The sequence below is a fragment of the Syngnathus leptorhynchus genome, chromosome 9, assembly GCF_054491065.1.
Source record: "Syngnathus leptorhynchus isolate UIUO chromosome 9, UIUO_Slep, whole genome shotgun sequence".
NCBI lineage: Eukaryota > Metazoa > Chordata > Actinopteri > Syngnathiformes > Syngnathidae > Syngnathus > Syngnathus leptorhynchus.
The window spans coordinates 14,370,468-14,392,235 of record NC_141203.1 but is presented as its reverse complement, the minus strand read 5'-3'; the positions used below and the strand labels follow the sequence as shown (position 1 = coordinate 14,392,235).

General features: G+C 49.8%; 1 protein-coding gene across 1 annotated transcript in view; it reads right to left on the bottom strand.

The window, feature by feature from the left end:
- ttn.1 (titin, tandem duplicate 1) overlaps positions 1–21,768 on the bottom strand; it is a 115,348-nt gene that overhangs the window by 49,464 nt on the left and 44,116 nt on the right. The window contains exons 96-145 of the mRNA XM_085920775.1: positions 21,613–21,718; positions 21,292–21,488; positions 20,898–21,206; positions 20,522–20,800; positions 20,135–20,434; positions 19,763–20,065; positions 19,438–19,631; positions 19,169–19,352; positions 18,708–19,010; positions 17,866–18,165; positions 17,470–17,588; positions 17,181–17,358; positions 16,815–17,099; positions 16,403–16,696; positions 16,019–16,318; positions 15,766–15,944; positions 15,508–15,637; positions 15,237–15,427; positions 14,715–15,144; positions 14,242–14,547; positions 13,985–14,166; positions 13,751–13,880; positions 13,509–13,660; positions 13,164–13,311; positions 12,915–13,080; positions 12,689–12,840; positions 12,282–12,578; positions 11,848–12,147; positions 11,455–11,769; positions 11,222–11,370; positions 10,887–11,037; positions 10,523–10,804; positions 10,115–10,417; positions 9,456–9,758; positions 9,094–9,375; positions 8,748–8,935; positions 8,516–8,627; positions 8,028–8,330; positions 7,631–7,939; positions 7,226–7,507; positions 6,806–7,105; positions 5,969–6,100; positions 5,241–5,534; positions 2,181–5,150; positions 1,780–2,100; positions 1,411–1,695; positions 1,015–1,320; positions 733–896; positions 367–589; positions 1–276 (exon numbers count right to left, since the gene is read on the bottom strand). Coding sequence (XP_085776901.1) covers positions 1–276; positions 367–589; positions 733–896; positions 1,015–1,320; positions 1,411–1,695; positions 1,780–2,100; positions 2,181–5,150; positions 5,241–5,534; positions 5,969–6,100; positions 6,806–7,105; positions 7,226–7,507; positions 7,631–7,939; positions 8,028–8,330; positions 8,516–8,627; positions 8,748–8,935; positions 9,094–9,375; positions 9,456–9,758; positions 10,115–10,417; positions 10,523–10,804; positions 10,887–11,037; positions 11,222–11,370; positions 11,455–11,769; positions 11,848–12,147; positions 12,282–12,578; positions 12,689–12,840; positions 12,915–13,080; positions 13,164–13,311; positions 13,509–13,660; positions 13,751–13,880; positions 13,985–14,166; positions 14,242–14,547; positions 14,715–15,144; positions 15,237–15,427; positions 15,508–15,637; positions 15,766–15,944; positions 16,019–16,318; positions 16,403–16,696; positions 16,815–17,099; positions 17,181–17,358; positions 17,470–17,588; positions 17,866–18,165; positions 18,708–19,010; positions 19,169–19,352; positions 19,438–19,631; positions 19,763–20,065; positions 20,135–20,434; positions 20,522–20,800; positions 20,898–21,206; positions 21,292–21,488; positions 21,613–21,718 — 14,664 coding nt within the window. The remainder of the gene's footprint in view (positions 277–366; positions 590–732; positions 897–1,014; positions 1,321–1,410; positions 1,696–1,779; positions 2,101–2,180; positions 5,151–5,240; positions 5,535–5,968; positions 6,101–6,805; positions 7,106–7,225; positions 7,508–7,630; positions 7,940–8,027; positions 8,331–8,515; positions 8,628–8,747; positions 8,936–9,093; positions 9,376–9,455; positions 9,759–10,114; positions 10,418–10,522; positions 10,805–10,886; positions 11,038–11,221; positions 11,371–11,454; positions 11,770–11,847; positions 12,148–12,281; positions 12,579–12,688; positions 12,841–12,914; positions 13,081–13,163; positions 13,312–13,508; positions 13,661–13,750; positions 13,881–13,984; positions 14,167–14,241; positions 14,548–14,714; positions 15,145–15,236; positions 15,428–15,507; positions 15,638–15,765; positions 15,945–16,018; positions 16,319–16,402; positions 16,697–16,814; positions 17,100–17,180; positions 17,359–17,469; positions 17,589–17,865; positions 18,166–18,707; positions 19,011–19,168; positions 19,353–19,437; positions 19,632–19,762; positions 20,066–20,134; positions 20,435–20,521; positions 20,801–20,897; positions 21,207–21,291; positions 21,489–21,612; positions 21,719–21,768) is intronic.

Sequence of the window (21,768 nt, the reverse complement as noted above, 5' to 3'; positions counted from 1 at the left end):
CTCTGATGATAATCTTGAGAGACTGGACCGCCTTTGCAGAGCTATTTTCAGCCACAAGGCTGTAGTCTCCGCTGTCTGTCCTTGAGACATCCTTTATAATCAAGACACACAAATTGCCAGAATGGTGCATGGCCAGACGGCTTGAAGAGACCAGTGGTACATCGCCACAAATCCACTTGCAGGTTGGAGAAGGTTTTCCAGAAATGACAGCCTCAACCCGGAGTTTGGCTCCAGCTCTTTCACTGACAATGTCTGGCATGACGATCTTTGGCTCCACTGGGGGTGGGGGGGGATCGATATGAAGAACACTTTTCGGGGCCGGTGGGAGCTCATTTTCAATAATTGATCGTATCGACTTCAACTTACACATCTGTTCCTTGATCTCAGTTGGCTCCCTGGTCTCTGTGAACAAGCTCAAACCCATGATGTTCTTGGCGGCCACTCTGAACTTGTACCTCTTGCCCTCTTTCAGACCACTGATGCTGATGCTCAGTCCCTTCACAGTGGTGTAGGCATTCCACACCTCCTTTTCAGGCTCCTTGGCCTCCTCTTTCATTACTGTAGGCAGAGCTGTCCGTTGTTCTGGGGTCTGCATTTGAGGTGCACAGCATGAATGTCATTTGGCACACAAACCTTTGGTTCACAAATCAATTTGGGAAGATCTTAACACAATTTTAATAAAGCCAATTGCCGGTGGCCAACAGAAAGAGAAAAAGCGGCAAAATCACAAACCTCCACTGGTGCTGGGGGTTGTGGAGGAGGTTTGACCTCGATATACTCAATCACGTAACCGTCAATCTTTGCCCCGCCATCCCTTGCAGGCTTCACCCAGCCAATTGTGGCACTGTTCTTTGTGATCTCAAGAATTTCAATCTTCTCACACGGATCAGGTTTGCCTGAAATGATAAAAACATTTAGGTTCTCTATTGTGACAAATGAAAACAGAGCAAGACACAAAACATGGCAGTGTCTGAGTGGCCATTTGTCATTGTGTGATCAAGAAGTCATACTTACTGACAGGATCCGAGGCTAAGTAGGAAGTGGGTGACACCCGGGGAACTCCTGAACCATACTCGTTGACAGCAGTCACTCTGAAGTAGTACTCTGTGCCTGGCACGAGACCGCTGACTTTGAAGGGAACCTTGTCTTTCTCCACTTCGGCCTTGACTGTTGCCCACGTCTTGCGATCAATTTCACGTTTCTCGACGATATAGTGAGTGATCTCACTGCCACCGTCGACCTCTGGAGGGTTCCACGACAGCATTGCTGATGTCTGTCTGATGTCAGAGGCCTCCAGATTCATCACAGGTCCTGGGGTGTCTGTTGGGTGTAGGGAGGGGGTCGTTGCAAATTTCTTTTTAACTCCAGCAAAACAATCACAGAGCAGTGACGGGAAAAGGCAGGACATACCGAGGACCTTGACGGTGACGAAAACAGCTTTTTCTCCAGCGGGACTCTGCACAGTCAAGCAGTATTTGCCAGAGTCATCCCGCGTGCTATCCGGAATGACCAGGAAGGTCATTGTGTCGATGATGTCGACGTGACCCTTCCTGACTACATTATCAATACCCATCCGCCTCCAAGTGACTTTGGGAGGAGGTCTTCCTCTGATGGTAGCACACAGTCTGATGGGACACCCAGCTCTCACTGTTAGTCCCTGTCTTAAGTTGGCATCTAAGTCGATCTCTGGTGCCTCTGTTAAAAGCAAAACGTGGATTTATAGACATCCGTTTATGAATACAGTCATCTAAGTCAGGAGGTAGCCAAAGCAACCCTTACCGAGTATCTCCTTGGGATTCACAGCTGTTCCCAGGTCACAGGGCAGACTCATGCCCACCTGGTTCTGAGCTGACACTCTGAAGTCATACAGAAGTTTCTCATCAAGACTCGTGACTGTGAACTCACAGAAGACAAGCTGAGCAGCCACATTGCAGCGTTTCCAATTGTCATCTCCTTTCTTGGGACTTCCCTTCACCCTCATCTCAACAACATAGCCAATGATGGGCGCTCCACCATCGGACACAGGCTTGGTCCATCCTAGAGTTACAGTGGACTTGGTGCTGTCCAGGACCTTCAAGTTGGTGGGTGGTGCAGGGGGCTCTGTAAGAAAACACACACACGTTGAAGTCACGCAGAACCAACGCTAACAGGTGGCTAGAAGTAAACCAGCCGCGCCATACCGATTGCGTCCTTTGCCGAAACGGCATGCGAGGGTTTGCTTGCGCTGCCGACTCCAATTTCATTGACAGCTTTTACTCGATATTGGTATTCGTGCAGGGGCAGCAATCCTGTTACGGTGAAGCACGTCATTGGCATTGCCTCCTTGTTAATGGTGGACCACCTTACAGCATGCTCCTCCTTCTTTTCCAACATGTAACCAGTGACTGGCTTCCCACCATCTGTGTCAGGCTCTGACCACTGCACTGTCATCTCCTCCCTGGAAATTCTGGTGACCTCCGGTGCCTCAGGTGCTCCTGGAACACTAAACTTGGTGCCGGCAACAATGGCCTCGCTCTCTACAGCAGGGCCAGGACCCATTTTATTCTCTGCACGAACTCTAAAGATATATTCATTTCCCTCAATGAGACGAGTCACGTTGGCCTTGTTGGTGATGACGGCATTTGAATGAACGGACCAGACACCCCTCTTGGTGTCACATTTCTCTATGATGTAGTTATAGATCTCGCAGCCTCCGTCGTCCTCTGGAATGTTCCATGCCAAACGGCACCTGTCAGTGGTAACGCCTGACACCTTAAGGTCACTGACCGGGCCGGGTCTGTCCAATACATTGACCTTGGCATACGCAGAGCATGTTCCTGCCCTGTTGGCTGCAGTGACGACATATTTGCCACTGTCTGTACGCCGAGCAGTAGTCAGAAGCAGCTTTGAGAAGTCAACACCGGTTTCGATCTGAAGCCTGGAGCCCTTTTTGAGCTCTCCGGTGCCATCATCCTTGGTCCATTTGACATCAGGTTGGGGTTTGCCTTTGACCATTGCCTCGATGGGAATTGAGTCCCCTGCCTTTACTACAAGGTTTCCATCCAGTTTGATTTTGATCTCTGGCTCTACAAGCTGCTCCTTGATGACGACTTCTGCTGTGGTCACCCATTTGCTTTCACCGCCGTCATTTTTCGTCTGAACTCTGAACTGGTAGACCTGGTTTTCAATGCACCTGTCAGCCATAAAGTGAGTCTCTTTAATTGCACCTTTATGAAGTCTCTCCCACTCTTCAGCCTCCTTTGGCTTCTTCTCGACGTGGTAACCCAGGTTACGACTACCTCCGTCATAGTCGGGCTTCTTCCATTTGAGGAAGCAGAAGGTCTTGCCAATCTCGGCGATATGGAAATCGATCGGTTCACCAGGTTTCTCAATGGGGTCAATCGCCAAAACGGCCGTCTTGGTCTCTGTGGGTGGTCCAACACCGATCTTGTTTTCGGCACTAACGCGGAAAAAGTACTCACAGCCCCCCGAGAGAGGGGCCTTCATCAGACGCTTTGTACAGTCATTGGAAATTACCGTCCACCCCCTCTGGCTAGGTTGTCGGCTCTCGATAATGTACTGGGTGATCTCTGTGCCTCCATTGTCCTCTGGATTTTCCCAAGACACCATGCAAGAGTTCTTGGTCACATAAGCCACCTTCATATTTTGGCAAGCTCCAGGTGTGTCCAGGACATTGACAATAATGGTGGCTTGTGCCTGTCCGCTGCTGTTTTTGGCAACAATGGCGTATTTGCCATAGTCGGACCTGACGGCATCATTAATGACCAATTCACACAGAGGATAGTTGTTGTTCAGCATTGTGCGTTTGTCTCGACACAAGACTCTAGCATCCTTGGTCCAGGCAATCTCTGGGTCAGGTCTGCCCTTAACTCTGGCCACCAAACTGATGATCTGTCCTGCCCTTACAGTCAGAGAGTCACGGCACGATACGTCAACGACAACCTCTGGAGGAACGAGAATGTCCTTCGCCAAGATGGTCTCGCTCAGTTCCCGGGGTTCGCTCTCTCCGACCTTGTTTGTGGCTCTGATTCGGACCCTGTACTCCATACCTTCAATGAAACCTGGTACTCTGTAGGCACACAACTTGACGAGTTCCTTGTTAACCCTGTCCCACTGAGCAGATCCTGACTTTTGAATCTCTACAACATAGCCCAGGATAGGGCTGCCACCATCTCTTGTGGGTTTGGTCCAGCAGATATCCGCATACAACTTGCTCCAGTCCTTTAGTTTAGGATTTCCAGGAGGTCCCGGCTTGGTGATGGGCCGGGTCGCCTTGATGGGATCAGAGGTGAGCGATGGCTCACTGACACCGGCAATGTTTTCAGCAAATACTCTGAACTCATAGCTGTTGCCTTCAAGTAGGCCCGAAACCCTGTATCTGAGATCCAGCACGGGAGTTTTGTTGACACGAATCCACTTCCCTGTCATCTCTCTGCGTTCAATCACGTAGCCACTGATAGGACTACCTCCGTCGTGGTCAGGCAGGGACCATTCCACTGTCACAGCATTCTCTGTAATATCAGAGCACACCGGGAGGCCCGGTGGACCGGGAGGGTTGAACAAGTGCTTGGCAATGGTCGGGGGACTCTCAAGTCCGGCACCGATTCCGATCTTGTTCTCGGCACGGATACGAACCACGTACTCACGACCCTTCTCCAGGCGTGACACCTTAGCTTTGGTACCGATACCGCTCGAACTTACAACCGACCAAGGCTCCCAAGATTTCTTCACATCCTTTTTTTCAACCACATAGTTGGTGATAGGGGTACCACCGTCATCCTTGGGTGGCCTCCATTGTATCATCATATGATCAGGGGTTACTTCTAAGATGTTGATTGGTCCGACGGGTGCCCCTGGAAGATCGAGCACAGTGACGTGCAGAGCGACAGTCTTGCTGCCTGCAGGGTTGGACACGGTGAGGATGTACTCGCCCGTGTCTCCTCTCTTGCATTCTGGTATGGTGAGAGTGGAGGTGGATCCAGTGGATTCTATCTTATAGTGACCTTCTGATGTAATTTCCTTGCCATCTGTCATCCACTTGGCAGTGGGGATGGGGATCCCCTTCATCTTGGCAGGCAGTACAATAGTGCTGCCTACCTTCACAACAATACCCTCGATAAGCTTCACATCGACTTCAATGGCGGGGGGTACTGAAAGACAAAGAAAAAGCATTCGTGTGAGGAATTTCAATGGAATGAAACACTGCAGCTGTTCTTCAGTCCAAAACTGGAATGTCTTACGTGTCTTTTCCTGACAGGTGACGGGAACACTGATGTCAGGACGACTCACACCAATAGCGTTCTGAGCCATGACCCGGAAGCGGTAGGTCTTGCCTTCCCCGAGACCGCTGACATGTGCATGGTTACTGCTGACAGTCTTATAGGAAACCCAATCTGGCTGAGTCTCTTCCTGGTACTCAACGATGAAGCCTGTGATTTCACTTCCTCCGGTGCGATCGGGCCACTCCCACTCTAACCACACCTCTGTCTTGTCTGCATCAGTGTGGTGTAGGTACTTTGGGGGGCCAGGTGGGTCTAAATAATGGAGACAGATTTGTAGTTAGAAATGGTATACACAACATGGTGCTACCTTGACTTAGTGGCACAATTTAAGCTTTTCATGTTGCAAGCCGTCACTTGGTCAGTCTTTTTGCTTTGTGTCGCAAGTTATGGGTGAGTTTAAGATGAGCCACTGCTAGAGTGAAGTGGTTAAAAAAACCTGGGACAGTCAAGGAACCTTAACACCCTTGCTTTGGGGGCCTAGGGGTACGTGAGCGCATCGCACGGGGTACGTGGAAGTATTTAATCATTTATTTACCAGACCGGCGGCACAACTCGAGTGTCTCTTTAAAGCTCAGATGAAAAGAAAGTAAAACTGTCATAGTGGGTCTGAATATAATTCATGTTCAGGCTTTTGTTTCTTGTATTTCAAATTCAAATGCTTGTCTACTGTCCTCACTAAGACGCACGGGTTGAGACGCGTTCGGAAATTTGCAGGCCGCAAAAAATTCCTCCGGTGCGATCGGGCCACTCCCACTCTAACCACACCTCTGTCTTGTCTGCATCAGTGTGGTGTAGGTACTTTGGGGGGCCAGGTGGGTCTAAATAATGGAGACAGATTTGTAGTTAGAAATGGTATACACAACATGGTGCTACCTTGACTTAGTGGCACAATTTAAGCTTTTCATGTTGCAAGCCGTCACTTGGTCAGTCTTTTTGCTTTGTGTCGCAAGTTATGGGTGAGTTTAAGATGAGCCACTGCTAGAGTGAAGTGGTTAAAAAAACCTGGGACAGTCAAGGAACCTTAACACCCTTGCTTTGGGGGCCTAGGGGTACGTGAGCGCATTGCACGGGGTACGTGGAAGTATTTAATCATTTATTTACCAGACCGGCGGCACAACTCGAGTGTCTCTTTAAAGCTCAGATGAAAAGAAAGTAAAACTGTCATAGTGGGTCTGAATATAATTCATGTTCAGGCTTTTGTTTCTTGTATTTCAAATTCAAATGCTTGTCTACTGTCCTCACTAAGACGCACGGGTTGAGACGCGTTCGGAAATTTGCAGGCCGCCGCGTGTCGATTCGCTCCGAGTGTTTGGAAACTCGCCGTTGCTCAGATTTGACATTCGGTTGTTCAGAGTGCACAAAAAATGTAGTGCTGGCCCTTCAACATGGGATACTGCACACTCTGCCTCTCTAAACACAGGCATCAGAGTGAATTTCCAGCGATGAGTAAATTGAGTTAGGAGCAAATAACATTCAGGATTCAGGACAAGACTGAAACAGACAACAAACAGCGTTGCACTCACAGAGTGGATCGACAGCCTTGATGGGAGTTTTTGTGATCACATAATCACTCCTGCCAAACTGGTTTTCGGCTGCCACCCTGAACAGGTACTGGATTCCTTCCATCAGATACATGGCCATCAAACTCTGCTTCTTGTTGGCCGCAGAGACCGGGACCCACTGCTCAGCAGCAACATCCTTCTTTTCCACGATGTAATGGGAGACAACAGCACCGCCGTTGTCCTCTGGAGCTTTCCAGGTCAAGTAAGCCGACTCGCTGGTCACCTCGGAGACCGCCAGGTCTCTCGGCGGTGATGGCTTGTCTGAAGGGAAAACAAGGGATGGAATTTGAGCTGAAGAGATGTTGTTCCAACATGGGATAAAAAAAAAAAAAAAGAAGGGAAAAAGCATATCATTCACAAATATTGATGGTATTGACTCACTCAGAACCAGAACGGCAACCATGGCCGTTTTCTTTCCGGCAGCATTTTCCGCCGTGAGAGAGTAGTTGCCGGAGTCGGGGCGGACGCACTTGGGGATGAAGATTTTGCTACCGGCGGACGTGACGGCGACAGTGATATGAGATGGCATTTGGCCATCGTTTTTCTTCCAGGTAATGGTGGGCGTGGGCACACCCTTGATCGTTGCACTCAAGGTGATGTCTGTGCCCAGCATGGCCAGATGGTCACGCACCATGTTAGCGTCCAGCAGCAACTCTGGTGCCTCTGCAGAGGGAGGCAAAACAGAGTGCTCAGCCTATTGCCTCTCAGGATATGTGGTATCGAAAAGAGAGAGACATGTCGAACACAGACATAAAAAGAAGACAAAAAAAAGAAAGATCATCATACCCAGTCTGTCATGAACCTTGACTGTCTGTTTGACATAGGCTGGGTCAGATTTGCCGGCGGCGTTGACAGTGTAGATCCGGAAGGCGTACTCTTGGCCATCACTTAGCCCTGTGACTACATAGTGCAGGTCAGGGCACTGCTCTGGATGTTCATTAGCCTGAATCCACTCAATGGAACCTGGCTTCTGGTACTCGACCAGGTAGCCAAATATCCGTCCTTTTCCGTCATGGCGGGGCTTCTGCCATTTGAGACTCACAGATTCTTTTGTCTTGTCGTAGGCTTCGGGGGTCACTGGAGGACTAGGCCGCACTGTAGAGAATGGACAACACGTATGATATTATCTTACGTCATTGCGGTATGATGAGGTAGGTCTGTTTGCGGCTTTAGTCACACAAACCGATGGGATCTTTGGCAAGAATGGGCTTTGAGGGTTCACTCGGGTCTCCAGTTCCAAGCTCATTTTCAGCCATCACACGGAATTCATATTCACAGCCCTCCACCAGGTCCTGAACTCGATACTGAGTAGCAGGATACAAGGGTTCTCTTGTTGCTCTTGACCACCTCTTGGCAGTGGGGTCCTTCTTCTCCAGTATATAGTTGATGATGGGCTTTCCTCCATCACGGGGCCGGTTCCAGAGCACCAGTGCGTTGGTAGCGTACACCTCCCTGACGGTCGGAATCTCAGGGGCCTCTGGAACTCCTGCAGAAAAGCCAGAGCAAAATGTGGTGAAACGGTGGTCATTTCAAAACTGATATCGCTCGGTGGCCTCAAAGGCTACCGTTTAACTACCGCCCAGCCACTAGACGCTCCCCTTCGGATGGGTCCCACCTCCAGACCTGGCTCCAGAGTGGGGCCAAAATACTCACTGAAGACAAAATACTCACTGAAGAGGTCTTTTGCTCTCATCTCCTCAGAGTCCAGTGGGTCGCTGATACCATACATGTTCTCAGCACAGATTCTCATGATGTACTCTCTTCCCTCTGTCAGTTTGGGGATCTGAAATGATCAAACAAACGTTTTCCTAGCATCCACATTCTGAAAACATATTTCTGAAATGATTTCCTAGCGTCCGCATTCTGAAACCACACATTTGATGGCTAATGCACATGAGCCAACCTTGCATGTGGTCTTGGTGTTTGCTGAAGTGACAGTGGTCCACATTTCTCTGTTTGCATCCCTTTTCTCAATGATATAGTTGGAAATCTCTACGCCGCCGCTGTCCAGAGGAGGTTTCCAAGAGATTACCATGTAGTCACGGTGCACCTCTTCAAAGACAACTGGACCCACGGGAGGAGATGGACGGTCTGCGTAGATGACAGAAACTTGCTGAGTGTTCTTTCACAACAATTACCATAATGTACCAGAAATGAGATAATGGAACGGTACAGTATATTGGCCCAGCCACTACGCCTTTGCAAGTTGTAAATATGAAGGAAGGTCAGGATGAGTTTCAAGCTCATACCAACAACTGTGACGTTGCAGACTCCCTTTCTGGACCCGGTGCTGTTCTCCACTGCCACCACGTATCGGCCGCTGTGGTGGCGCTGTGCCTTCATCACACCCAGTGACATTGTGGTCAGCGTATTCTTGAACATGACGTGCTTGTCGGCCTTCAGTTCTTCGTCGTCTCGGTACCACACGATGGATGGAGAAGGCTTGCCGGTGTAGCGACCCTGCAACAGGAAGCTCTCGCCGACACGAACGATGAGTTTGTCGCGGAAGTCCAACTCGATAGTCGGTGGCTCTGGAGCAGGTCACGCAAAAGTCGTCGGTGAGTTCTTAGAACTCCGGCACAGCGGAATTGGTTAGAGATGGGTTGCTTACCGAGTTCATTCCTGCAGGTGACTGGTTTGGAGCAGAATGAGGGTTTACCCTGCCCGACTTCATTGACAGCGCTAACTCGGAACTCATAGGTGTCGCCCTCCTTCAGTCCGTCAAAAGTATACTTCCTTTCCATCAGTTTTTCCTTGGTCAATCGAGTGAACCTGTCTTTCCCAATCAAACGGGCCTCCAAGACATACATAACGATCTCGGAGCCACCGTCAAACTTGGGCGCTCTCCATGTGACACTGATCAAATCTTTAGTGACCTTGGTCACCTCGAGCTCCTCGGGTCGGTCAGGCACACCTGAACGTGCGGAGACAAGAAATAAATGTTCATTCGTGTTCTTTGGGATCTTGAGAGGGCTTTGACTTTGAATGACGTCTACAATACATTGGATTTGATTGAAAATGCGATGATGCATTTCCTGAGCAGAAAGCAAAATGTTTGCATGGAAACTTAAGAGGGGTTTGACTTTGAACGACAGCTACATTACATTGGATTTGATTGAAAACATGATGATGCATTTCCTGAGCACAAAGCAAACTGTTTGCATGGAAACTTCAGAGGGGTTTGACTTGGAATGACATCGACATTACATTGGATTTGATTGAAAACATGATGATGCAAAACGTTTGTATGGAAACTTGATATTCACTCACTCAACAGCTCCTTGATGATGAGCTCGGCCGCTGTCTCCATGAAGGGTCCGATGCCAATGGCGTTCTCGGCGGCAACTCTGAAGAAATACGCCTTGCCCGAGGTGAGGCCAGTAGCCACGGCATTCTGTCTACTGGCGGTGAACGAGAGCGACGTCCAGGCTTTTCTCTCGGCTTCACGCTTCTCGATCACGTAATTACTGATGGGAGAGCCGCCGTCGTTTTCCGGAAAGTACCAGTTGATCTTGCAGGAATCATTGCTCAAGTTCTCTGCAATCATAGGGATGCCTACGGGCCCGGGAACATCTGTCGGAAAATGCAAAAGGTTTGTGGGAATTGCAATAAATCAAAGGTTTGCGGTCAGTTTCCGAGAACCAGAACATCTTATTTGCATTGTGCAGAATGACTCACCCAGCACTTCCACTGTGACGTTCTTCTTCTTTTCCCCTGCGGCATTCTTCGCAGTCAGCGTGTAGATGCCGAGATGCCTTCTGGTACACCCTTTGATGACCAAAGATGAGCTGATGGCTGTTGTCTCCAGCTTGGCCTCAGGGGGTAGAGCCATTCCATCCCTGCTCCAGGTGACTTCTGGTGATGGCTGACCAGACACGTAACAGATGATCCGGATGACCCCACCGGCGTGGACCACCAACCTCTCCTTGACCGAGGCATCCAAATCAACCTCAGGGGCAACTGAAGACAAAAGTTTCATTAAACTGATAGATGAAGATTGTTGGAAATCCTTGGGTTTTTTTGCCCTTTACGGCACACTTACCGTTTCTGTCACTGAGCTCCAGCACCTCAAGAACTTCGCCTGGTTCACTAACACCGGCGAGGTTGAAGGCCGTGACTCTGAACCTGAATTGACCGCCACTCTTCAGACCAGCAATTACAAAGCGGGTGCCACGGATTTCTGTGTCTTTGGCCTGCAACACAAAACAAATGTGCCCACCATTTGTTGCGGGTAGAGCGAGAGGAAATCAAACATCATCATGATCATATGTTTTGAAAATCTCATCTCTTAGCGCATTCTTCCAGCAGATTGGGAGAGCTGCTAAAAACAATCTAAATTGGTCGATTTCCATTTTGTCGGACCAAGCTTTTTGTCACCTTGACCCAAGCCTCGGTGCCGTCCTCCTTGTACTCCACCCAGTAGCCGAGAATTTTGGAGCCTCCGTCTTTCAGCGGGGGAATCCACTCCAGATCCACGGTTGACCTTGTCCAATCGGAAACCTTTGGTGTTGGAGGAGAGGGCGGGGCTGGAGAAAGGGAGAGCATTGTTCATTTAAAGACAGAGCAACTGTTTTGTTTATCGGATGACGCAGAGTGTGGTGAGCGCTTACAGATGGGGTCTCTGGCAAAGTGGGGATCAGTCGGGACACTGGGGAGTCCAGGTCCCGCAGCATTGATAGCCGTAACTCTAAAGATGTACTCGGAACCCTCAATGAGTCCGTTCACTGTACAAGATTCACCCAGGCCCATGGGTCTGATAGGGTCACGGGTGACACGTGCCCAGCGTTTCCCGGTGGTCTCCTTGCGCTCCAACCAGTAACCGGTGATTGGCGTGCCGCCGTCATCTTCGGGCTCCTCCCAAGTCACGGTCATGGAGTCCAAAGTGATGCCGGACACTGTTGGCTTTTCGCATTGGCCGGGTACAGCTGCAGAACGGAAGGACCATTTTTCAATTGGATGCAGGAGTGTGGAAGTGTAGCCCACGTGAGCTCAAGTGGACTTACTATAGAGGTTTCTGGCTACTTCTGGATCACTGTCTAGCGGTTCGCCGACACCATACTTGTTCTGGGCCATAATGCGGAAAACGTACTCGTGGCCCTCCATCAGACTCTCCACTGTCCAGGTGCGTTCTTTGGGCTCGCTGGTGACAGGGACCCAGGTATTTCTGTTGGCCACCCGCTTCCAGATGACATAATTGGTGACTTTGGAGCCCCCGTCATCACTTGGTGGCAGCCAGGAGAGAGTGATTCTCTCAGCCCCAACCTCCTCAAACTTAATGGGAGCAGAGGGAGGACCGGGACGACCTGGTGGAACAACAAGATTTAATAATGTGGCGTACGTAAGGGTGTTCAGGGTTGACCAGATGTAATCAAAGTGTCATCAAAAATGTCATCTCAAATCGTGTTTGAAAAACCACGAGGACACTGATGATATTTACCGAGCACATTGAGCCTCATCTCTTTAGAGGCTTTGCCGAGGCTGTTGGAGGCCACGAGTGTGTAAAGGCCGGTGTCAGGACGTTTGCCCTGCTGTATCAACAGTGTGCAGCTGTCGTCGGACACCATCTTGTTGATGTGCTCATCGTAGCAGACCTCTGCCTTGCTGTCGGACTTGTGGGGTGGGGCCTTGTACCAAGTGAGCGTGGGGAACGGGCAGCCACGTATCCTGGCCACAATCCTGATGTCACTGCCTTGCTCGGCCTCCATGAACTCCTTTAGTTCAATGGATGGAGCGCCTGGAGGTTCAGTGTGATATGATAGAATGTCCACCGCAGAATTTGTGTATTTGTAAACTTCATGGTTGACTGGACATGAAAATGAACTGTTCCTTATCTACTGTACTTACAGGTCTGGTCCCGAATGAGAATGGGCCCGGCAGTAGAAGATGGTCGGCTCGGTCCAGCCTGGTTATAAGCAACCACTCTGAACTCGTACTCATCACCTTCTGTCAGGTCCTCCACCTTAAAGCTTGTGATATCAATGTCCCTCCTGTTACACCTGCAGTCAGGGGTGAAAGTTGAAGCTATTGCATAGCCAACAACCAGCTTGTCTTGTCTTCTAAGATGGTTTACCTCCTCCAGGACTCTTTCTGAGTCCCACTGGCATCCCAGCAGAGTAGGTCGACGCTATAGTGAGTTACAGGTGATCCACCATCATTTTTGGGAGGCTTCCATGTGAGGCTCACTGTTCCCTTCCGCACACTTTCAATTTTAAGCCTGGTTGGGGGATCTGGGGGATCTGAAAGCACAGGAAACGCACAGAGGAAACTCAGTCGCAAGTCCCCAAAATATAGTGGAGGCTCAAACAGAGCACGGACGTACGGATAGGATCTCTGGCTGTGGTTCCCTCGGTGGTTGCGAGGTAAGGCCCAAAACCGAATCGATTCTCAGCACGGATGCGGAACAGGTATTCCTGACCTTCAATCAGGTCTGGAACCACGAGTGACTGCGCAGCACAGGATGGATTCACCTGAGTTGATGAGATCAGGGTAGAGAAATTTGAGTCACTCAGTTTGTGTTGTATCCAAGTGTTTTCTGGATATTTGTCATGGTTTGTTCAGGACCTTTTTATATTCTGCATGGGGGTCCAACAAAACAGCCAATTCATTATCGTGCCTTTTAGTTAATAATACATGTCAAGGCACTATCAGCAAAGATGCGCTTCACCTTTGTCCAGGCTTTTCCCACCACAGTCTTCTTCTCAATGAAGTAGCTCTTCACCCTCTCTCCTCCATCGTTCTCTGGAGGTTTCCAGGTGAGTCGGCAAGTACCTCTGGTCACGTCGCTCACCTTCAGGTCTCGAGGAGGTCCTGGAAGATCTACGGTCCAGTTGAAAAATGACATTTTGTGATCTTTTCTGCTTTTAGTCGTGAAAAGTGAGTTCAAGTTGAGCACTCTCTATCACACACCAAGGATGTTGACTCGCACTTTGACAACTTTGTGTCCGGCTGGGCTCTCTGCATTGATTATGTAGCGGCCAGCGTGGTTCATTTTGCACTCAGGAATGATGACCACGGAGGTTGTGTCGGAGGAGTGAATCTACAGAGAGGAATGTCCAAATTCCGTCTCAAAATACCTCTCGCTGTTGACGTGGTACACGGGAGGACGTCGTACGGCCTAAACCGTCATCTGTGTCATTTTACCTCTGAGCCGATGGGGAGTGTGTGGAGTTGGTTTTTTGTCTCGGTCTCGGCCGTTCCGTCGAAGGTCCAGGTTACCTTAGGCGTTGGACGCCCGCTGATGCTGGCAGGGATCCTGATTGTGGTTCCAGCCCTGCAGTTCAGCAGGTCGTGGGCACTTACGTCCAGTGACACGGTCGGCTCAACTAGAGGACAGACGCGGTGAAGGATTGAAACTTGTATGCTACTACAATTGGGCAAACAAGCCAAAGCGTTCTTACCAAGGATATCCTGAACAAGGACGTCTGCAGTCCTGGCAGGCTCCGAATTGCCTGCAGCATTCACAGCGTAGATCCTGAACTTACACTTCTTGCCCTCCTTTAGGTTGGGAACAGTTATCACAGTGGACGGGTGGAGTTTTTCATCAGGATTCACCCTTTTCCAATCAGGGGAGCCTTCCTCGTGAACCTCAATAATGTAACCCTTGACGGGGCTGCCTCCATCCCTGTCTGGGGGACTCCAGGTGAGTGTGACACTGTTCTTGGTCTTGTCTTTGACCTCAGGGTATCCGGGTGCAGTAGGAGGGTCTGAGGGCCGGAAAAGGTCAAGATTTCATTGTGTGGCGCAAACTCAACTTCAGTGTTGTGGAAAAAAGCCTCAAGTGGCAGCACTTAATAATAATAAAATGAGGGAGCGTTCCAACTTCAGTTAGTCAAAATATTAAACAAGAAGGGCGCAAAAAGTCAAGACTCACTGCATGGGTCCACGGCGAAGCGGCTCTCTGTGGACTCGCTGGGCGGCCCAATTCCTGCGGCATTGCTTGCTGCCACCCTGAATTGATATTCGGTTCCTTCGATGAGCTTGAGGACAGTGTACTGCAGGTCCTTTACGGCCGGTTTGGTAACTGGGCAGCGATTAACGCGCCCCCAGTACACAGCTCCACGTTCCCTCTTCTCCAGCCAGTAGCCTTGTATGGTGGAGCCGCCGTTGTCGAGTGGAGGATCCCAGGCCAGAGTCATTGTGTTGGATGTGGCGGCAATGATCCTGGGGTTTTGCGGCGGTCCCGGGAGTCCAAACGGATCCTTCAGTTCTACCTTCTCGGAGTCACAACCGTCACTGATGCCGTATTTGTTTTCCGCCCTGATTCTGAATTGGTAGTGGCCATTCATAATCAGTTTGTAGACCTGAGTGGGCAAATGGCAGACCACGAGCGTTCGTACAGCAGAAGAGGTCACGCGAATGCACCTGGTCTACGTGTGCACGTGTCGGCACTCACCCCGTAGCGACGATCAATGAGGTTTGAGGTCACAGCCTCAAAGTCTGATTTCTTCTTGCTGGCATCTCTGCGTTCAATGATATAGTTGGTGATCTCACTGCCTCCGTTGTCTTCGGGGGCATCCCAGGTCAGGTAGCAGGAGTCCGCCTTGATGTCCGAGACCACAATGTTCCTCGGGGGAAGAGGGCGGTCTGCAAACAAGAGGACCTCAGATTAGACAAGTGACGCTCTGCATCAACAGTCCCTGCCTGCCTCTGAACGGGGTCCGTACCGAGGATCTCCACACGGATGACGTGCTGAGCTTTGCCGTGGCTGTTTTCGGCTAAAAGTTTGTAATTGCCTTTGTCTTGCCTGATGGTTTCCGGCATGGAAATGGTTGTCCTCAACGTTGTGCGATTTACCTGGTAATTGAAGAATTGGCAAACAACATCCAGTGTCAGTGAGGGACACAAAAAATACTACAGTCATTGAAGAAGGTGTACACAAAGAAGCACAGAATGGAGTCCATTTCAAAAGAGTGCCGGCTCACCTCCTCAGTTTCCATCGTCATCTCTTTGTCACATTTGTCTATCACCTCGTCGTCTTTCATCCATTTGATTGTCGGAAGGGGAAGTCCCTTAACCTCAGCTGGAATGTCGACGGCCGAGCCTTTCTTCACAATGATTGTGTTACTCTTGAAGTACTTCAGAATTGTAATAAGTGGTGCAACTGTAACATCAAAAGGTGACAAACACATATTGTTGGAGGTGTCCAAACAATCGAAAGCTCCTTTGGTGACGTACTTTCATCATCCTGAATCTTGGCTGCGATTGGCTTGGATGGCGGGCCGTGGCCGACCTCATTCACAGCTTTGACCCGGAATTCATACTCCTGGTTCTCTGACAAGTTCTCGATGACACCGGTGCACTTGGTAAAGATCTTACGGTTGGCCGGCTCGAACTGGTTGTCGTCCGATCTCATCCTCTCCACGTAGTAGCCAATGATGGGGCTACCGCCGTCGCTGCGTGGTGGCTGCCAGGTCAGCGTGATGGTGTTCTTGCTTCTGTCTGTGGAGTGCAGCTTCTCAGGAGCAGACGGCGTACCTGTAGGGAAACGTCAGAGAAAGACTTTCAATCGGAACTGGTGCAAGTCATTCAGTTGGCTTCAACGTGAACATTTGGCAGCACCTTTGGGATCCTCGGCTAGAATGGGCCCAAGGTCCGCAGGAATGCCATCTCCATACTTGTTCCGGGCAACGACCCTAAAGTCGTATTCCTCGCCCGCCAGCAGTCCCTGCACGTCGTATTTGCAGGACGCCACCTCAACGGGCTGGCGGAAGAGCTTCATCTTAGCATCCTTTCTCAGGACCTCGTAGCCAATGATGTCGCTGCCGCCGTTGTCCACTGGATCGGACCAGGTGAGAGTGATATTTTTCTTGGTCACCGTCACAGTCTTCAAGTCGACAACAGGCCCTGGGACATCTGCACAAAATCATAAAAACAAAAAAAGACGGGGACATAAAGTATGGAATAGCCAAAAGAAATAGAAATGGAAAATAATCATTTGGGAGAAATTTCTCGTCAAATGAATGACACTGACCCATGACGTCAACTTTGGTTTCGGCAGCATTAGTCCCACTGCTGTTGGTGCCTGAAATCTGGTACTTGCCATGATCCGCCCTTATTGTCTTCTTGATGACCAGACAGCTATTCTTGCCTTCTGTCTCCACATTCATTCTCTCTTTGTCAATTTCAGCATCATCTTTGGCCCACTTGACCTCAGGCTGCGGGCGGCCAGTAACCACTGCGGGAAGCTTCAAGGACTCGCCGGCCTTTATCATTATGCCGTTCTTCACGGAGATGTCGAAGTCAACAGCGGGAGGTTCTGAAGGCCGCAGGGAAGGACGACGTGTATTTTTAAGATGACAACCAGAAATTTGGCCTAAGCTCTGCCTTGCTCTTGTACCTTGAGGCTCCTTGACAGTGACAGGTTCTGTGACTCCGGGGGCTCCAGGACCCGCATCGTTGATGGCGACCACTCTAATGTAGTAATCGGTCCCTTCGGTCAGACCTGTGACAGTGTAGGTCAGGTCCTTGCACCTGAACTCTGTGCTGCGAGTCCAGTTCTTCTCCCCAGCCACCACCTGATGACACAGGAAGAGCAATTTAGCCCGGAATGGCACGTGTCAGGTATCACCCAGAATAGTTTGCTGTTATTGTTTAGCAGCTCCATGAAAACAAGGCAACACCAGAACCTTCTCAACGTGATAGCCCAAGATGTCTCCTCCTCCATTGTACAAAGGCGGCTTCCAGGCCACAATGACAGAGTCTTTGCCGGCGTCTACGATCCATGGTGTTGGTGGACCTGGAGGCACTGAAGTGGCCCATACGGGTAGGCGGTCACCATGCAGGTCTTTGAGATTATAATGCTGCACATTCACTAAACGTCTTGAATATTATTTGAATGCTAATGAGATCTCGTTTCAATTTTGTTCTGCCGGCATCAAACAAAATTACGATCTCGTATCACTCCTTTGAAACAAGGAAAACAACAATTTCTCGTCCGTGAATAACGCTTGGATTTTACAAATAGGAAGTGAACAATCTACTTAGTTGGGAATGGCTGCTACTTCCACAGTTGGATCACTTACAGATGGCGTCCATAGCTACGATGCGGTCCGTGGGTTCACTAAAAGGTCCGGGTCCGGCCAGGTTCTCGGCACACACCCTGAAGATGTAGGTGAGTCCCTCCATCAGGCCGCTAGCTTTCACTTCCAGAGAGTTGAGGAGCGTGCGGTTAACACGAGTCCAGTGTTTGCTGTTCACTTCTTTTCTCTCGATCCAGTAGCCCAAAATGGGACTACCATTGTCCTTTGGCTCATGCCAGGTAATGTGGGCGGAGCTTGCTGTCACCTCGTGAACTCTTGGGGTATTGGGTGCATCAGGAGGATCTGATGGGAAAATCAGTGGTTCCAAAGTTAGACCTGACTCCCTCAGGAGAGCATCAAACAGCCGCTGCTCATTCCCAACACTGCAGCCGGCCGGGGCTGTGTTGTTTTATTTGTTTGTTTGCAATTTTGCCAATGTTTTATGTGAAATAGTATTCTGTCGTATTGTTATTTTACGTCATATCTTCTGTAAAGCGCTTTGTTACGGCTGTAAATCCCTGCCGTGATAACCTCTCATAAAGAACCGTATCAATTCCAATCTTAATATCATTGAATTAAACTGAATCAAATGGTTCCATTTCACAATGGAAGCGTTCTGAATCAGTTTGCAGCCCATGTATGGTACCCACCAAATTGCCTATTGGAGTGATGCGCATCCCTAATTGTAAATCTCAAAAGATTTGAGCTTTCTTGTGTTTCGTCAACTGTTGGGTCAAATCAATCACATCCTAACCCAATCCCTTTGCCATTAGAGAAGACAAAGAATGAGAAACATCTGTCAAAACCTTTGATTATCATTTCAAAGTCATATTGACAGCGCTTACCAAACAGGTTCTTGGCAACCAGCGGTTCAGAGACCAAAGGTGGTCCGCATCCAAATTTGTTCTCGGCGCTAACTTTGAAGATGTACTCCTTCCCTTCAATCAGCTTGGTGACGGGGAAGCCGGTAGTCTTCGAGGTTGAGGTGATGGTGATCCAGCCAATGTCATCGCTCTTGTTATCCTTTTTCTCCAGGATATAATTCAGGATCTCACTGCCACCGTCATCCTCAGGAGGCTGCCAGTTGCACACAACGGAGGTGTTCCTGATGTCATCGAAGGTGAAGTTGATGGGTGGACCTGGTTTGTCTGCAGCACAAAACATCATCAGAGCCAAACATTCAAAAGTGACTTTTTTTGTGTGGTAAATATCATCTCACAACCTTTTTCTGTTTTGTTTTGCTTTGCTTTGTTTGGGTTTTGGGGGGTGGGGCGGGTTATGCTTACAAGTCTAAGGTCAAACTTACCAAGGACATTAACGACGCATGAGGCAGTGGCAATGCCGTGGGTATTCTCAACCTGGATGGTAAAGTTGCCATGGTCTGCTCTGATGGCCTCTCGGATCATCAAAGCAGAGTGACCCTTCTTTGTCTGGTCCAAACCAAGGCGGTCTCGCAGCGGGGTCACAAACTCTTCCTTGGCTTCAAAAATCTGGGAGAAAGTAGAATACCCACCGTGAATACAGGACAGACCTCACTTCAAACATGGATATGCTGGTTGCTGTCAGGAAACCCACCTTGGCTTTGGTCTTCTTCTTAACTTGTGGGACAACCTTCTTGGCGGGCTCTTTGGTGACATCCTCACTGTTCCTCATCCAGGTGACCTTGGGGTAAGGCGACCCCGAGATGTTTGCATCTACGCGAATCTCTTCGCCTTTCTTCACGCACAAACCACACTGCACACGGGCGTGCAGGGTCACAGTGGGTTTCTCTGTAAAAGGAACACCAAGCGCTCGTCTCAAATTCGAGTCTGCAGCGGGTATATGCGATATCACACAGGGATCCAATCACGCTGCGCCGACGCTCATAAAGCGGATTTGTTTGCCAAACGGTCCGTCATACCGACTGGGTCGGCAGCTCGGATGGGTTGCGTGCTTCGAGACGGTTCGCTGATTCCGGCGGCATTCTCGGCTCGGACCCGGAATTGGTACTCCGTGTCCTCCTTGAGACCAGTCACCACATGGCTGAAACCAGGGATCGAGCTAGGGGTAACCCTCTCGTAGCGGTCACCGTCCTTCTCCATCCTCTCCACGATGTAGCCTTGAATGGGGCAACCGCCGTCATAATCGGGAGCTTTCCAAGTGATGAGGATAGACTTGGAGGTTGGTTCTTGGGCCTCCACTTGGATGGGTGGGTCTGGTTTCTCTGCAAAGTGGATGGCACTTTAATGGTACCTCCGCCATTGGCCAAGCAGACTGCCTGCAGGTAACTTACGCTTCATTTCCTCTATGATGACAGGGTTTCTCAACTCCAGATATCCTCCGGCGCCCACCTTGTTGACGGCCTTGACCCGAAAGTAGTACTCGCTGTTAACATATAGGTCTTTCACCGCAGAGCTGAGAACATTCTCTCCTGACATGACAGGCATGTAGGTCTTCTTGGAGGCTTCACGACGTTCCAGCGTGTAACTAAGAACCGGTGTCCCGCCATCATCCTCGGGTGCTTCCCAGCTGATCTTACAGGAGTTCTTGGTGACATCACTTGAACTGATGTCTTTGCACTGACCAGGAAGCCCTACGTGAGATGACAAAAAGTGCATATGCATGATTTTCCAAAAATGTATGATGGTAATTATCAATTGGAATGTTTAGAGCAACATACCGATGACTTTGACGTTGATGTTTCCACTGGCAGTGCCCAGGCTGTTTGTGAGGGTGATGGCGTAGACGCCAGCGTCAGAACGCGTGCATCGGAGAAGTTCTAGGTGAGAACTGTTCATCTCCACTCTCATGGAGAGACGCTCGCCTTTCTGACATTCTACTGTGTCCTTCTGCCAAACCATCTGTGGTGTGGGGATGCCTTTGTAGGGAACGTTTAGGTGCATCTTCTCTCCCTCAGTCACCACCACATCCTTGGTGTCCAACTCCATGGTTGGGGCACCTTGAGATCAGGCGACCAGCCATAGTAGCAGTTTGAGTATGCACGCTTGCGCTAGGTAAATCATCACATTCTGCTCTGCAGCATTATTCATACTTACAGTCTGGATCCTTAGTAAAAACCTTGTCAGATAGCTCCGAGGGATCGCTTACGCCGAAGGCATTAATAGCGCGAACCCTGATGACGTACTTCTTTTCTGGTTTGATCCCATCTTGAATTTTAAACTTGAGGTCTTTGATGGGCCTGGTATTGACCCTGAGCCACTTCAGTTCCGGACGAGCCTCCGCCACCTCCACGTGGTAGCCAATAATAGGGGAGCCACCGTCCTTGACTGGCGGCTTCCACAAGACGTTGATGTGCTCCCTGCTGCTATCCGGGACGGTCACCTCCAAGGGTGGCGACGGCGCACCTGAAGATCAAGACCGTCAGGGTTTCACAACATAGTATCTCGTCTTTGGAGATTCTTCTGCCGAACTGCACGAGTTGTGTCTTACTAGTCGGATCCTCAATGGTAAGGATCTCGGTGGGTTCGCTGGGTTCTCCAACCCCTGCCTCGTTTTCTGCACGCACTTGGAACTGCACCTCTGAGCCTTCGTCCACATCGACCACCTTGAACTGAGTTTGTTTGTCTGGAGTCTTGCAGCACTTCAACCAACGTGTTCCCACTTTGTCCTTCTTCTCTATCACATACCTATGAGGTTAACAACACTATGTTAACGGCGCCAACAACCTGTACCTCCACGTAAGGACCTCTTTGTAATGGATCAAGCCTCGTAGAAGCAACATCATTTCAAATGGTGGGAGTAAGCTCTCACCTGGTGATGGGTCTACCGCCGTGGCTTTTTGGAGCTTCCCATTTCAGCTGCACATGTCTCTTGGTGACTTCCACCACAGTCAGCGCATAAGGAGGTCCAGGGGTAGCTACAGGGGAAATTAATGTATGGCTATAAGGCAGGCATTTTGATGGGCTG